The sequence below is a fragment of the Triturus cristatus genome, chromosome 6 (genome assembly GCF_964204655.1).
Source record: "Triturus cristatus chromosome 6, aTriCri1.1, whole genome shotgun sequence".
Taxonomy (NCBI): Eukaryota; Metazoa; Chordata; class Amphibia; order Caudata; family Salamandridae; genus Triturus; species Triturus cristatus.
In genome coordinates this window covers 1,517,311,633-1,517,325,387 of record NC_140589.1, presented here as the reverse complement: position 1 = coordinate 1,517,325,387, position 13,755 = coordinate 1,517,311,633, and the positions used below count along the sequence as shown (strand labels likewise).

Here is a 13,755-nt window from a genome sequence, read left to right as displayed (position 1 = left end):
TGGGCAACATTACCTTTGCAATTTCTTCCTGGAATGCCAGTAGGTTCAGGTAGGAAATGTTCACCATATCAGGACCATAGGCCACAGTAACCATGCGGCTCTCGAGCCGACCTCCGAAGTTTCCCACTTCCAGTTGTTCTCGGACTTTTGGATCCTATAATAAAGAATAAAACAAGTGCACTGGTTAGATTGATCTAGTGAGTGTATGATGCAGGGTCATGTCAAAATGCCTACACCCTACCTCAACTAGGTCAAACTTAAATTCACTATATTTTTACCGCCAAGGGCTTGATGTACGTAACTATTTTGCAGTCACAAAGGCTGCGATTTGAAAAACATGCAATGTTTGTGAACTGAAGAATAGAATTTTATTATGAACTAATCTTAGTTTCAAAGACACATGTAGTAGGCATCTCTTCCACATTGCAAATCGGTATGGGATGTTTCAATGTTTGGTAACATAAACTGGTTGCAAAACATTGAAAAGTTATGGACTCACAAATTATGGTAGTAACCCAGTCGCAAAAGGAAGGGGATTCCCTTGGCATTCCTTTCCTTCAGTGAATGTTTAAAAAAACATGTGGGGTGTAGGCAGTGGTCCAGGAGTCTTATGTCAATTCTCAAACAAACTTTTAACATTTTCTTTAAACAATTCCTTTAAGGAATATGGAAGGCATTTACCAAAACTTTGTGCTGGTAAACTGAACTATGTAGACCACCATACCTGTGATTGTGAACGATCATAGTAAGTTGCAAATTGCAAACTGCCTAATGACTATTCATTAGACAAGGTGGACTGATACTTACTATAATTCCCACTTTGCTAACCAACCTACTAGTACATAGTTCGATTCACAAAGTCAGGTTCCATTCATAAAATCTCAGTGAGCAATTTGCAACTACTTTTTGCAAATTGAATTTTTGTACATCAGGCTCTAAATTATGGGAATACAAACCATTACAATGAAATGACAAGTCCAATCTCTGTTGTTATTCACCGTGTTTAAAGAAACGGCTGTGCACCAAAATAGTGGAGGCAGAAATATTAGCCTTAAAAAAAATCTATTCCATTATATTGGCTATGCGCCAGATTCAGAAAGGTAATCTTTCACTTTATTATAAGCTAACATTATTTTGCAATTAACAAAGGAATTATGTTAATAGTGTCTTTACGAGTGCGGAGTCTTGGCACTCATGGCAAAGACTCTACACATAAAAAGTTAAGCAGTCATAATGATACTACTTGTAAAATTCCTTTGTGAATTGCAAAAAAATGTAAACTTACACTATCCTGTAAGTTTTCCTTTGTGAATCAGGCACTGTGACTTTATCATAAGTACAGACTTAGTATTCAGGGTATTACATCTATGTACTGTGACAATATATGTATTGTCAAGATACACATATTGTACAATATAAGGTGCTCATAAAACTAAAGATAAATTAGTACAATATTACACAGTGAAGTATCAGAGTTCTAAAGAATTACATTACAACCAGAATTTATTCTGCACGTAGAACACCTAAAATATATGCTAGACGGGTTTTGAACTATTGTTTTGGCTTATAATGTTTTCAAATAGGTTGTCAGAAACTACATTCAGGAGAAGTTTGGCTTCCAAAATGAAACATAAAAAACACATTGCTGTGCTATTCATGGCACTGAAATCAAGATTTAGCAGGATGACAATGACATGGACAAAGACTTGCCATTACTTCTGCATTGTGGGCTACAAAGGATGTGCTGAGAAGAAAGACTTAACCATTAAAATACAAGTATAGAAGTCAATCAGGAGCCTACATTTATATCCTATTTGTGAAGGCACGGACACGAGGATTGTCAGGGTACGGCATCAATTAGTTTATTCAAGACACCCTCAACCCATGAGGTAAGAGAAGAGACACGTTTCGGCTTGTAAAAAAGCCTTTGTCAATCCTGATGGCGCCATTGAATCACACTTATTATATAGTCACTCCCACTTGAGTAAATTATAAACATGGAAGACATACTGTCAGTAAGTCAACACAATGGAAAGCTAAAATGTGTGCTGCCAACAACATGCTCATAATGCTGGTAAAGCAGTTGTCAAATTATAAAATGCACAGTGCAAGCTTTAAATAGTTTATATGAATTACCATCGCAATAGCAGGCATAAATAAATGACATAGCAGACATGTGCAATAAACGTTCAAGTGGGAAGAATGTTAACAGATAAATGCGCCATCAGTCTACTTAATCTGGTAACGCCTGAGCTTGTAGAATGAGATAATCAACAAAAAAAACATACTGTTAAAAGTCATTGGATTGTTCCACAGAAACTGTCTCTGACCCAAAATAAATGCCGCCACTGATCACAGCTTCGCCGTAGTGCCCCCTTTAACCTCCATGCTGCATGCTGTGATACTTCCTGAAACGTTGACAAAAGCCTATATATATATATATTCACTCACACACGCACATATATATATGCATAGACGGTTTGTTCTTAAAACACCAAAGCCTCACATCCAAATGGCGTAGAGAACATATATATCACCTACTAGCAGTCGCCAATAGCTAGTTATAGTTAGGACCTAGTTTCCACAGGAAAAATTGTTTTTTTTTTGCTAATAACTTTGGCGTTGTATGAGGAATCTTGACGAATTGTTCAAAACGAGTTTGCCACTCACTTCTGCTGCTCTTTAGACAGTTTCAGGGTGATCCATCAAACAGGGGCAGAGAAAAAGGGGAGTCCCAAAAGTTATATTCCCCAGGCAATTTACCATAGGCAATTGGAACACAACTACAGCCTGAAACGTTGAACGATTTACACCAAATTTGGAAGAAAGCTAGATCTTGGTCGAGAAAGAGTGCTTTTTGTGATTTGATGTAAATCTGTTCAGTAGTTTTGGAGTTATTAAAGAAAAAATATTTATGTATATCTAGAGATGAAGAGGGGTCAGCGAATCCGACAGATATCAAAATGTGATCTGATTGGCTGCCACCACTTTAACCAGAAAGTGGTGGCAGCCATCGTGGGACTTGGATTTGGCATAAGAAAAAATATCCCAAAAAAACATAAGGGTGCAGGGTAGAAATACCCTTACCGCCTCGGCCTGGTGGTGGGGTTCCACAGGGAGCCCGTCTGAGGCCAAAAATGATTTTTAACAATTTTGCTGTGGATCTGTTGAGGATCCGTGAATCCTCTGAAAAATAAAAAAAAACAAGCATGGATACTGGCACTTGCTTTTATTGGCTTCCAGATGGGGAATTACTTAAATTATATTACAGGGGATGGGGGTCACATAGACCCCTTCCCCAGGCAGATTACAGCTACAGGGACCTCCCGGCCCCATTTCATCCCAGGGGACCCCATGTCCAGGGGCCTGGCTGCTATTGAAAACAGGGAGGGGGGAGTCATTTATAGTTACCCTAGGGCACAAGTTATAGTTTCTTGAGATAAGTATAACTATGCTGAATTTTTATATATATATATTCTTTACAAAAAGTTGTATATATACATATACATTTATGTATATGTATATATATCCTTATATATCATGTATTAGATCAATATATAGTTGATACACTATAATTTAGAATATCTACTTACTGGTATGGCTGCCCCCCTTTTTTGAAGTGTCTGGCAGCTCGGACTTTGAAATTTGCGTATTTTTTGACCACTCATTATAACATGAATGGTTTAATATCTTATCGCCCATACGTAGATTTATATAATTTTAACAAATGTTTTCACATTTTTTACAGAAACTGGCAAATCTTTCTTTCTATTTGATTACTTTTCCGAGCCTGTTACCTGAGCCAATATGAAGCACTTGCTACAAAAATATATATGAATTCATAATGTGTGGAAAGGGGGTAATCCAATATCTATCACACAGAAGGTCAATATTATTTACCTCTTACAGTGGCTTGAACTGCACACGTTTAAATAAGGAGCAATCCGTGCTTCATACATTTCTGTAATGGAAGAGAATGATGCATAAATTGTACAGATGGGAAAGTTAAGGGGTATGGGGGCAAAAAGGCCAGGGCCTGGAGCAAACCTCTGCTGTGCACAGCTGAATGCCATGAATAGCAGGAGTTGGTTACCCATGGGGTTTGGGAGCAGTGCTTGGTAAAAGGCCATATGCAGCTCAGGATAGTTTTCTAGCAACTGAATGCAGTAAGGTGTACAAAAATAAACATATACTGAAAAAATACAGTTAATGGCCGATTATGGTTCAGTAAACAAACAACTGAAAAAGCCCTGAAATTTGTCAATTATGGAATGCAATGCAAAATGCACATCCTAACTCGCACCCATCATCACTTTGCTAATGTCATGTGGGAAAAAGAGAAGATGAAAGAAAAGGAAAACATAGCGGTGCATCAGAGTGTTGCTGTCTGTACGCGTGTGTGTGTCTCTGTGTGTTAAGTTTGTAAGAAACTAGTTTATTTACAATCTACCAAAAGAAATCAATCAAAGATATGTCATGCTTGGTTTCAATTTAATGACACACTGGTTGAAACCGAGATGAATGTACTAGACACTGAATGACTTCCTATCATGCTTAATAATTAGGCTAATGCATTTTCATTGCTAAACCTGCTTTCTACTTTGCTGGTGTAAAGCATTTTGTTTATTCAGAAGGAAATACATACATATGATCCTTATATACAAAGGTAGAAATTCTCTTCTACATACTTTGTGTTGTGGCACATTACACCAAAACATATAGATGCACACCAGAAATGCAAGAGATATATAAATGAGTGTTATGACTGGGCCGTTTTAAAACATCCTTAATAGATTTTAACACGCTTGTGTAAACACAGACAAACTTGCAATTTCCATAAACCTATGTCCTAGAACTCCACTATTGTTCATACTTCATTATTGTTGATTGTAATTTTATGACTTGCTAAATCCAGTGCTTAATGTATAAAACAATAAAGTGCTGGTGCCCAAAGTTGTGCTCAGTAGGCCGCTGTCAGCATTTTCAATGTTCAGGGACATGAACCCCAAACTGTGTAGTCGTGATTCTACCTCGTCTGTTTAGTGCACCACCAGACACTCCCTGCCCCTCTATCTCACTATTGCAGGTTCTTTTTCATCCCTTCTTTCTACCTTAGACACTATTTTCCCCATCTTTCTCCTCCAGTTTCTTCCTCTTGTCTTCCCCATTTGGGGTTTTTCTGTCTCTCACTCTGGATCAAAGACTGTTGAGGAAAAATAAGTGATGGTCCTCAGAAATGAGTGCTGGTGGACCCCAACTGCGAACCAACGACTCTGATTGAGTACTGGCAAAATCCTTGTAATCATATATGTTGATGATGTATCTGTACTATAATATTACAATTGCAGATGTTTCTGATAAAGAGAACTAAGCTATCTCATGAAAATGTTTTCTGAGTAATGCTACAATCTGGGCTCTTTTAACACAGAGTGAGGCAGCTATCCATTCATAGTCCAAAGTAGCTAATGTCAATCAAGGGAGGCATCGCATCTCAACAGAATTTTGGTACATGTTCATAGTATTTGCAGTCTACAGACTCAAAATTTGAGGTTATCACAGCAGTCCGGATCAAACAACTAGACCCACATTGAGGTACACTCGGACACCCCACAATATCTGATATTCCATTAAAAAGGCAACAGAAGTGTGGTAGATGCTGCTTCATTCAGGACTGAGAACAAAACCTCATTGCATGCCGAGAAACTGTGAAGAGATAATGCTGGAGTCTATCCCTCACTCACACTTACATACACATTTCCATGCAAAGACGCACACAAACACCTATCCCTTTTTATCACACCATGTTCTTGACCTGCTTGTGCATAGTTATAGGGATGTCCAAAGGCATCTCCCTTCCATCCCACACTCTTTGAGTGTATTTCACATGATCCACCTCTGAGATTATCTCTCTTAGTGGTCTCACAAACATCATTCCATCTGCTATTCCCTGGCTCTCACTGCCAGAAAATTGTGTGTCATTCTGGCCAACACATTATCTCTTTTCAACTGCTTTGTTTTATTAAATGTGCATTTATTTAGTTATTTATTGTAAGCAATTGGGTTGTTGGTTGACTGGAGTCCGAGCCCTGGTCAAGCAGCAACCACAAACTTAGTTAGGGTGAGGCACACACCAACCCTAAATTAACCTGAGCACAGCCCTCTGGCAGCTTGGCACAGAGCAGTCAGGATTGACTTAGAGGGAATGTGTAAAGTATTTGTGCAAATTGTCAAACAGTAATAAAGTGAAAACACCACACAAAAGGGATCCCACACCAAGTTAGCAAAATGTAGTCCATTGTAATAAATAAAATAGGGCCAAAAAATCAAAAATCCAATCAGTAGAACCAGAGATATGCAATTTTAACGCCTGTAGTGTAAATAATGCCAAAAAGCACAATGTGCCAACTAAGGATATCTGGCCGCGCTGGACTGAGACAAAGTCATATGTTCAGGCTATCTGTGATGGAGCATGGGCCACCCACAGGGACCCAGTTAGGCCTGCTGAACAGAGTACCTTAAATCCTAGTTTGCGGAGTGTTGCGAGGATCCGTGTGAAAGATGTGATGCCCAGCCAAAGCAATGCGTTGATTTTGAGATGCTGCAAGGTTGCAATGCGAGGGCCTGAGTCATCGTTAGGGATCCCATCGACAAGGCTTGCAATGCGAAGTCTGCCATCCAGGATATGGAACGCAGTCAAGGTGACTCTTCGGTTCCAAGGAGCTTTGAAGCTGCATGGTGGAGTCCAGCATCATCATTGAGACTGCCGTTGATGAGGGATGCAAGGGCCTGCACCCATGATGCCTCATGCAGTGGTGGTTCTGATTGGGCTGGTAAGATGATGCGATTCTTTGCGATTGGTCTGATCAACGCAGCACCAGTGATGCATTAGTTCTGCTCAGGTTTGCGCCGTTTAGCACAGCAGATGCATCAGTACTACTGGATCTGCAGAGGCTGGCAGAGCACCTTAAGCCCACTTCCAGGGGTTCGGGACTGGGGTGGCACCAATTGCCAAGGTAGACAAAGAAATGGCAGAGTCCAAGTGCAAGTGCTTGGGCAGTGGAAGCTTCAGAGGCTTCGGATCAAGTGGCCAGCTAACTAACCCTTGCAGTCACTCTGGGTTCTGGGTTCAAGAGATGCAGGTCTAGTCCTTCTCACCCAGGCAAGAGGGCATGCCCAGGCTGCACCCAGGCAGTAGGCCGCAGGACAGCAGCCTTTCAGAACAGCGGTCCAGCAGAGTGGCAGTCCGTCCAGCAGCACAGCAGACCTTCTTCTTGGCAGAGTATCCACAGGTCCAGAAGTATACTGAAGAGTTGGTGTCTGAGGTACAATATTTATACCACCTTAGGCCTCTGAAGTGGGGAGAAGCTTCTAGAAGCATGCCTTTCAGGTGAAAGGGACCCTGCCTTCCTGGCCGTGGCTATTGAGACAGGATAGAGACTATTCAAGTGTAAGTGGGACTGGGTTCAGCTCCTCCCTCCCATCCTGTCAGTGATGGCCCATCCAAACACATCTAAGCTCCCCATTGTGTGTGACTGTCTTGGAGGAATACGTAAAGCCCAGCTGTCAATTACACCCAGCCATGTGACCAAAATACAGGCTGCAGGCACAAATGGTAAAGACAAGAAAATGCCAACTTTCTAAAAGTGGCATTCTCAAAATTGTAATTTAAAATCCAACTTCACCATAAGTTAGGATTTTTCATTACAAGTCCAGAGACACCAAACTAGTTACCTGTTCCAATTTTGAAATCAAAGTTATAAAATCTAATAAGGTAACTCCAATGTTAACCAATGGAAGTGGTAAGCCTTGCAGTAGTGGGAAAGGAATTTAAGAGTTTTTGACTGCCAGTGCATGTAAAACTTAAAAATACATGTCCTACTTTTATATATATTGAACCCTGCCCTCTGGCTTGTCCAGGGCCTAAGTATAGGTATCAAAAAGGAAGGTTTGGTTTGGTTATGACAAAATGTTTATTTTGCCAAAACAAAATGGCAGGTTAAAAAGTCACACAGACAAGCTGCAATGGCAGGCCTGAGATATGTTTAAAGTGCTACTTAAGTGGGTGGTACAATCCTTGCTGCAGGCCCACTAGTAGGATTTAATTTAATGACCTTGGGCAAAGGTAGTGGCACTTTAATAGGGAATCGTAAGTGAATTAAATATGACATTTGGGTATGTCAATCCAACATGTTTTAAGGAAAGAGCACAAGCACTTTCGTACTGGTCAGTGGTAATGTGTGCAGAGTCCTAAGGCCATTAAAATCGAAGTCAGCAACAGAAAGAAGTCTGATGGCAAAAAGTAAGGGGATAACCATGCCTAGGATGCCAGAACTAACATTTATATATTTAATTTATGTCCTATAATTAGATTTTGTTTTTGACATATGTACAGTGTGCTTTTGTTTCTGTAGAATGCCTTTGTAATATCTGCTGAGCTACTAGAAATAGTCAGGTATTCTGTAAAGAATGTTACTTACAAAATAGGAATCAGATTGTTTTGACTTTGCGGGAGCTGAGTCACAGCTCACATCAAGAGTGCAGTCTCTTTCCTCTGTTGCCTAACAATCCCATGTGTTCATATCTTCTAGTTAAAATGGCTGTCACCAAAATATGGCTGGTAAAGATGCTGCATGTGGCCTTACCACCCTCATTACCCTGCTGAAGTGGGCTAATTTAGGATAGTGCTGAGGTATAAGGAAGACAGTCATTGGCCATTGTTCCCTGTTGTTTTCAGACCTGGCCTAAAGACAGCTTTAGCTGTCTTGTAAGCCTTACATTTTCAAAACTGTATCATACAAACATTCGTACATATATAGATGTTCTCAATCAACTGTTCAAATCTCACTCAAATAATGGTCCCACCACAGAACAATATACAGGGTGAAACTGCTTGGTAGGTGGTTCTATAGGGTATTGGCACTCCTCTGCAATACACAGATAAGTTTACTCTAGTACTGAGTGAGGATTGCTGTGCATAAGAGTAGGGAGAGCCACCCTCCTACCCAATGTGTTGATATCCACTGGTAAAACAGAACAGTCCCCTGCACACGCTAACAGTGTATCAATTACATCAATAATATTGTGACAAAAGCTTGAGTCTTTGCTGGAACATGCGCTTCAGTTTATTCACAACAGCCTTAGCCAACACGTGGGCTAAGAAACAAACAATAGTACAGAATTGGGAATGAAAAGTTTGCAACAATAGTATCCAATGTCAGTTTCCCATTGTGACAGACTAACTTTGAAGGATCGGCTCATGTTGCATACTCAAGCCTGTGGAAACACATGCTGTCTTAAATGTGTCACCTGGGTTGGTTAGTGAGAAACTAGTATATTTTATGAAACATTATAATAACACTCTTAGATAAAATAAACTGGTCTGGAGTTAAGGCATGCTTGTTCCTTGTGAGTCCAGTTGTGACATATGAACCTAAACAGTCAACAGTGACTTAGCTAAAGTGAATTTCACATAACGACACCCCCTTAATGTTGCCTGGTACCCGAAGGCATGTAATAAAAAACAAAATAGCTATACTCAAAGCGTGAAGATCCTAGGGGAAAAGAGACAAGTAAAAAAGAAAGAAAAATAATGCTAAGTATACAAGCCCTGTAAAAGCAAGTTTATTGTGCTACGTTGACCAAATCTGACCAGGAAACCAACCTTAAATCCAGTTGTATTTCCATCCTGAATGGGATTCAATAGGGTCCAATGTTAGACACACAGTTAAGACTGCACAAATCTTGTGTCCAGAAATAATCCCTCCTATTCACAGTATATGTATCCTGGATGTGTTTCCCAATGAGAAATCCCCGACGATGGCTATATAAAGGAAAACTGCCTAATTACATATAAGAATACACCCAAACGAAAAATGGCAGGGGCATGTTCTATATACTTTTTAGTAGTAGTGCAAGTTTATTCAGGCATGAATAAATGAAATCTGTGGTGCATTGCACCCACTCGATGCAGGTTGTGTTTAAAGAAAATAAACGGCAGCCACATCCTTGCCGGTATTAATACCGGACCTTTGCCTAATAAAAAAGATCAAGGAAAGTGTGTCAGAACAAGTGAGTAGACAGACCCCATGGTGAGTATTTAAAAGATGCCCCAAAACACAGATGCTCGTATCTAGCGTAATTGGCACTGTACCGCTAATTGCAGGAAAACATTCAGTTAGTTATGGGCGCTTACCTCTGTGTTGAACAGAGCTCCTTCCGGCGTGTACGCTGGAGACCTAATGGCCTGCAGGAGAGCACAGGTTCATATAGCCCTGGGAGCGGAAACAGTTGTAGGACGGTACCCGCTCCAAAGATGTCGGTCATCTTGGAACTGTAAATTCAGTACCCCGCTTATCAATAGAGGTTAAAAGTGGGCAACTCATCAGCCCCCGAGGTGTGTTAATGTAGAGCTCAAGGGTCGTGGGGTATCGATTCACATTATGCTTGATGGGCTAATGCATAGTAATAAAACAAATACCGTCGACCATCTTGGTGTGTCTAATCTGCGCATCCGGCTTAGAAACAGAGATAGTGATGGGCAAATGACAGCCCTGAGAAGGAGTAAAGAACATATCAAATTAAAGCGATTGTAGCTGTGTGCATCCAATAAGGATCTGAAAATATAATTTCGATTATCGCTGTTGGCATACAGAAAAAAGGTTTGTAGAAGGAAAACAATGCTGATGCCCCCATGTAATGGTGTGTCCACATCAAGTTTAGGAATGTAAAGGAGAAAAATGTAACAAATAGAACGTGGGTGAACCATCCCTAGGATAACGAAAACATCTAGATATAAATTACCTGAAACAATAAGCTATTTAATATTTGAATCGAAGAAAAAAGGGGGTCTCTAGTAGTAGAGTTCTAAGGCAACATTAAAGGAGAGTCAAGGGAAAGGGATTCCCGAGATCAGTGTGTGCTGCAACCGTTTAAGTAGAACGGTACAGAATAATAGTTATCATAAATCTAAATAACACATATTTTATGCCCACAAGATCTACATACACAATCCTGTGGGTCACCTTAAAATAGTTAAACATACACAGTAAGTACATCGGTGCCAGAGTAAGCATAGCGGTTCCAGAAATCCATGTGTCCCTCTTTACTGTCCCCATATTCCTCTTCCTGGGCAGAGAGGAGTTGAAGTTTATAGACACCTGTACTTCCCAGGTACAACTAACCCCTATGTTTAGTAGGGTCTCATCAACAATTTTGTTAACACTCAAATATTAATTGTAAGTTGCAATGTTGACTCATTACTGTCAACCAACTTTGGTGCATTTATTTATACTACAGGAAACTAAGCACAAATCATTATAGTAGCAAGAGTGAATATGCAACTTTCTATGTTGAAGCCACACCCCTCAACTTTGCACTGACATTTCAAGCAATTGTATCTGACTCGAGAGGGATCGCTAGTAATGACTTGAGCAGTGTTGCATATCTTGCACTTCTTTTTGATACACTGGTTTTGCAGTAACATGTATTCATTGTGTGTGAAAATTCTAGGATGTTAGAATCATCCTGGAATAGTTATGCAATCAATGTTCTCCATAGGGGTGCTTTCCATCTCTGTAGCACTCTTTTTTGAGGAACTCTGTTGATAGTAAAGTGCAACTGCTGCTTTCCATCATGATTACACTTTTCGGTGAAGTCCTCTGTTGGCAGTATAGAGCAACCGCAGCTTTCTTTCTCCATTTTCATTGTGCTCTTTTGTGATGGCCTTTCTTGGTAGTAGAGCCAAGAAGATTTTCATCTACATTGCGGTCTTCTGTGAGGACCTCTGTTCATAGTAGATTAAAACCTCAGCTTTCCATCTCCATTGCACTCTTCTGTGAGGAACTCTGTTGGTGTTATAGTGCAACTGCAGCTTTCCAACGCCATTCCAATCTTTTGTGAGGACCTCTCTTGGTAGCATAGTGATACTACATCTTGCAAGAGCCTTTGTATTCTCCTCTGAAGACAATAGTTTGCAGTGCAGTGTAGCAAGCTTTTTTATCTCCATTGTACTCTCTTTTGAGGACATCTGTAGGCTGCATAGTGACAATTCAGCTTTTCAGCGCTTGTCTGTGGAAAACTTGGACATGGTTGTAAGGCAATGTTGAATGCATTTTTTGGAGATGTCACCTTTGTCAGTGTGCACTTATGCCTTTTTTTTGTATGGTGCAAATTTGGGTTTGTATTTTCACAGAATAAATGCAGAGGTTGAATAAATCACTCTTCTAAATTCTATGTATGACATGGTGCACGAAGGACAGATGTATTTTCTTTTTGGTCAGGTACTGCTATTCCTAGGTATAGTGACAAAAAAATGAACTGGATGAACTATTAAGTGTTCACCCAGGAAGAGCAGTGACACTCAGAAAGTGCTGGAAACCTATGAATCAGATGCCCCCTCCTACCTTCTTTGGACATTATTCCTTTACATAAGACTGTTTCAAGCAGCGTCACTTCTCTCTTGACTCTACATTATAATTTTATGAGCATACCTGTCTTCCATTTAGTACAACTCTAGTCCTCAATCTGCTTTAAGGACCTCTGTTGGTAGTGCCGTGCAACTGCAGCTTTCCATCACCATTGCATTCTTCTGTGACATCTTTTGTCTATGTACCTCAACTTCAGCTTTCAAGAAATAGTATTCTGCCTTGAGGACAACTGTTGACTGCATAATACAACTGAAGCTTTCCTGGTCATAACTTGGTTGCCAATAAAAACTTAATTTTGTGCTGGGTAAAAGGAGGGCTGGTCTTTTACATGTTTGGGTTGTGCGGAGACTCTTCTCTTACTCTCTTGATGAAAAAAGCAAATAAATAATTCCTGCTACAGTGGAAAACAAACAAATTGCTTTTTTATGCAATCAATGAATAAGATAAAGAATTAAACGTGTGATGACAGAGTTTGCTTTTCAGATATAAAATCGCTCCTCGTGCATTCCATAAAAAAAAAGAACACAACTGAGCAGATAGAAAGATGTCAGAATAAAAGGCTACCATGTGATGATACAAGAAGCGATTAATAATGTCTCTAACCAATACTGAAAGAAGGCTGACCTGAAACCCCTTCTATAGGTATGGAATATATTTTGGATAGTATACACTTGCCAAAATGGTACAAACAACATTACACACCAAACCTAATACTGGTGAAAGCACTAAAGAATAGACACAGTCAAGGCCAGACCTATTGGCATGGCCAATGCCTGTTTTTTTACTACTCATCACCAAGCATGTAGGAGGGGATCTGGTCTCTCCAGTCTGGTGGTCCACATTCCACGTCTGAGATTCAGTCTGCTTTTGTAACAGCAACAGTGTGACCTTCTTGGATCTTCTCTCAGCAAGTCTGCTGGCATTTTCCATTTAAAAGCCATTCTGGAGGGGAGAAGGTAGCAACGCCGCCACTATCTAAACACATAAGGGGTTCTTTTACCAAGACTTCCTTAATAGGCGATCATCTGCAAAGATGAGTGCCAGAGAAGCAAAAACATGAGGTCTTTTAAAAGGTGTTTAGCTTGTTTTCAAGATTTAGAGTTATTTAAAGCTGGCCTGTAACACTGGCTGCACATTGAAAACCTGCTTGCCAGCTTACTCTGGCTAAGAACGTGGTTTGATTTTTCAGGTTTCAAAACCATTAGCGTACTAATTGCACTGCATTGTAATTGCGTTTGTGTACTACTTCATGCCTACGATAAAGCACTAAATCACATTTATAACAGCGGAACTGGCAAACCTTGTTCTTTGCCTCTAGAATAGCCTCACA

The 13,755-nt window shown here is 40.1% G+C and overlaps 1 protein-coding gene across 3 annotated transcripts in view; it reads right to left on the bottom strand.

The window, feature by feature from the left end:
• The window catches only part of PLCB1 (phospholipase C beta 1), a 2,173,917-nt gene that overhangs the window by 1,198,355 nt on the left and 961,807 nt on the right, over positions 1 to 13,755 (bottom strand). For all 3 annotated transcript variants that reach the window (XM_085612648.1, XM_085612647.1, XM_085612649.1), the window contains exon 4: positions 14 to 154. In XM_085612648.1, coding sequence (XP_085468774.1) covers positions 14 to 154 — 141 coding nt within the window. The remainder of the gene's footprint in view (positions 1 to 13; positions 155 to 13,755) is intronic.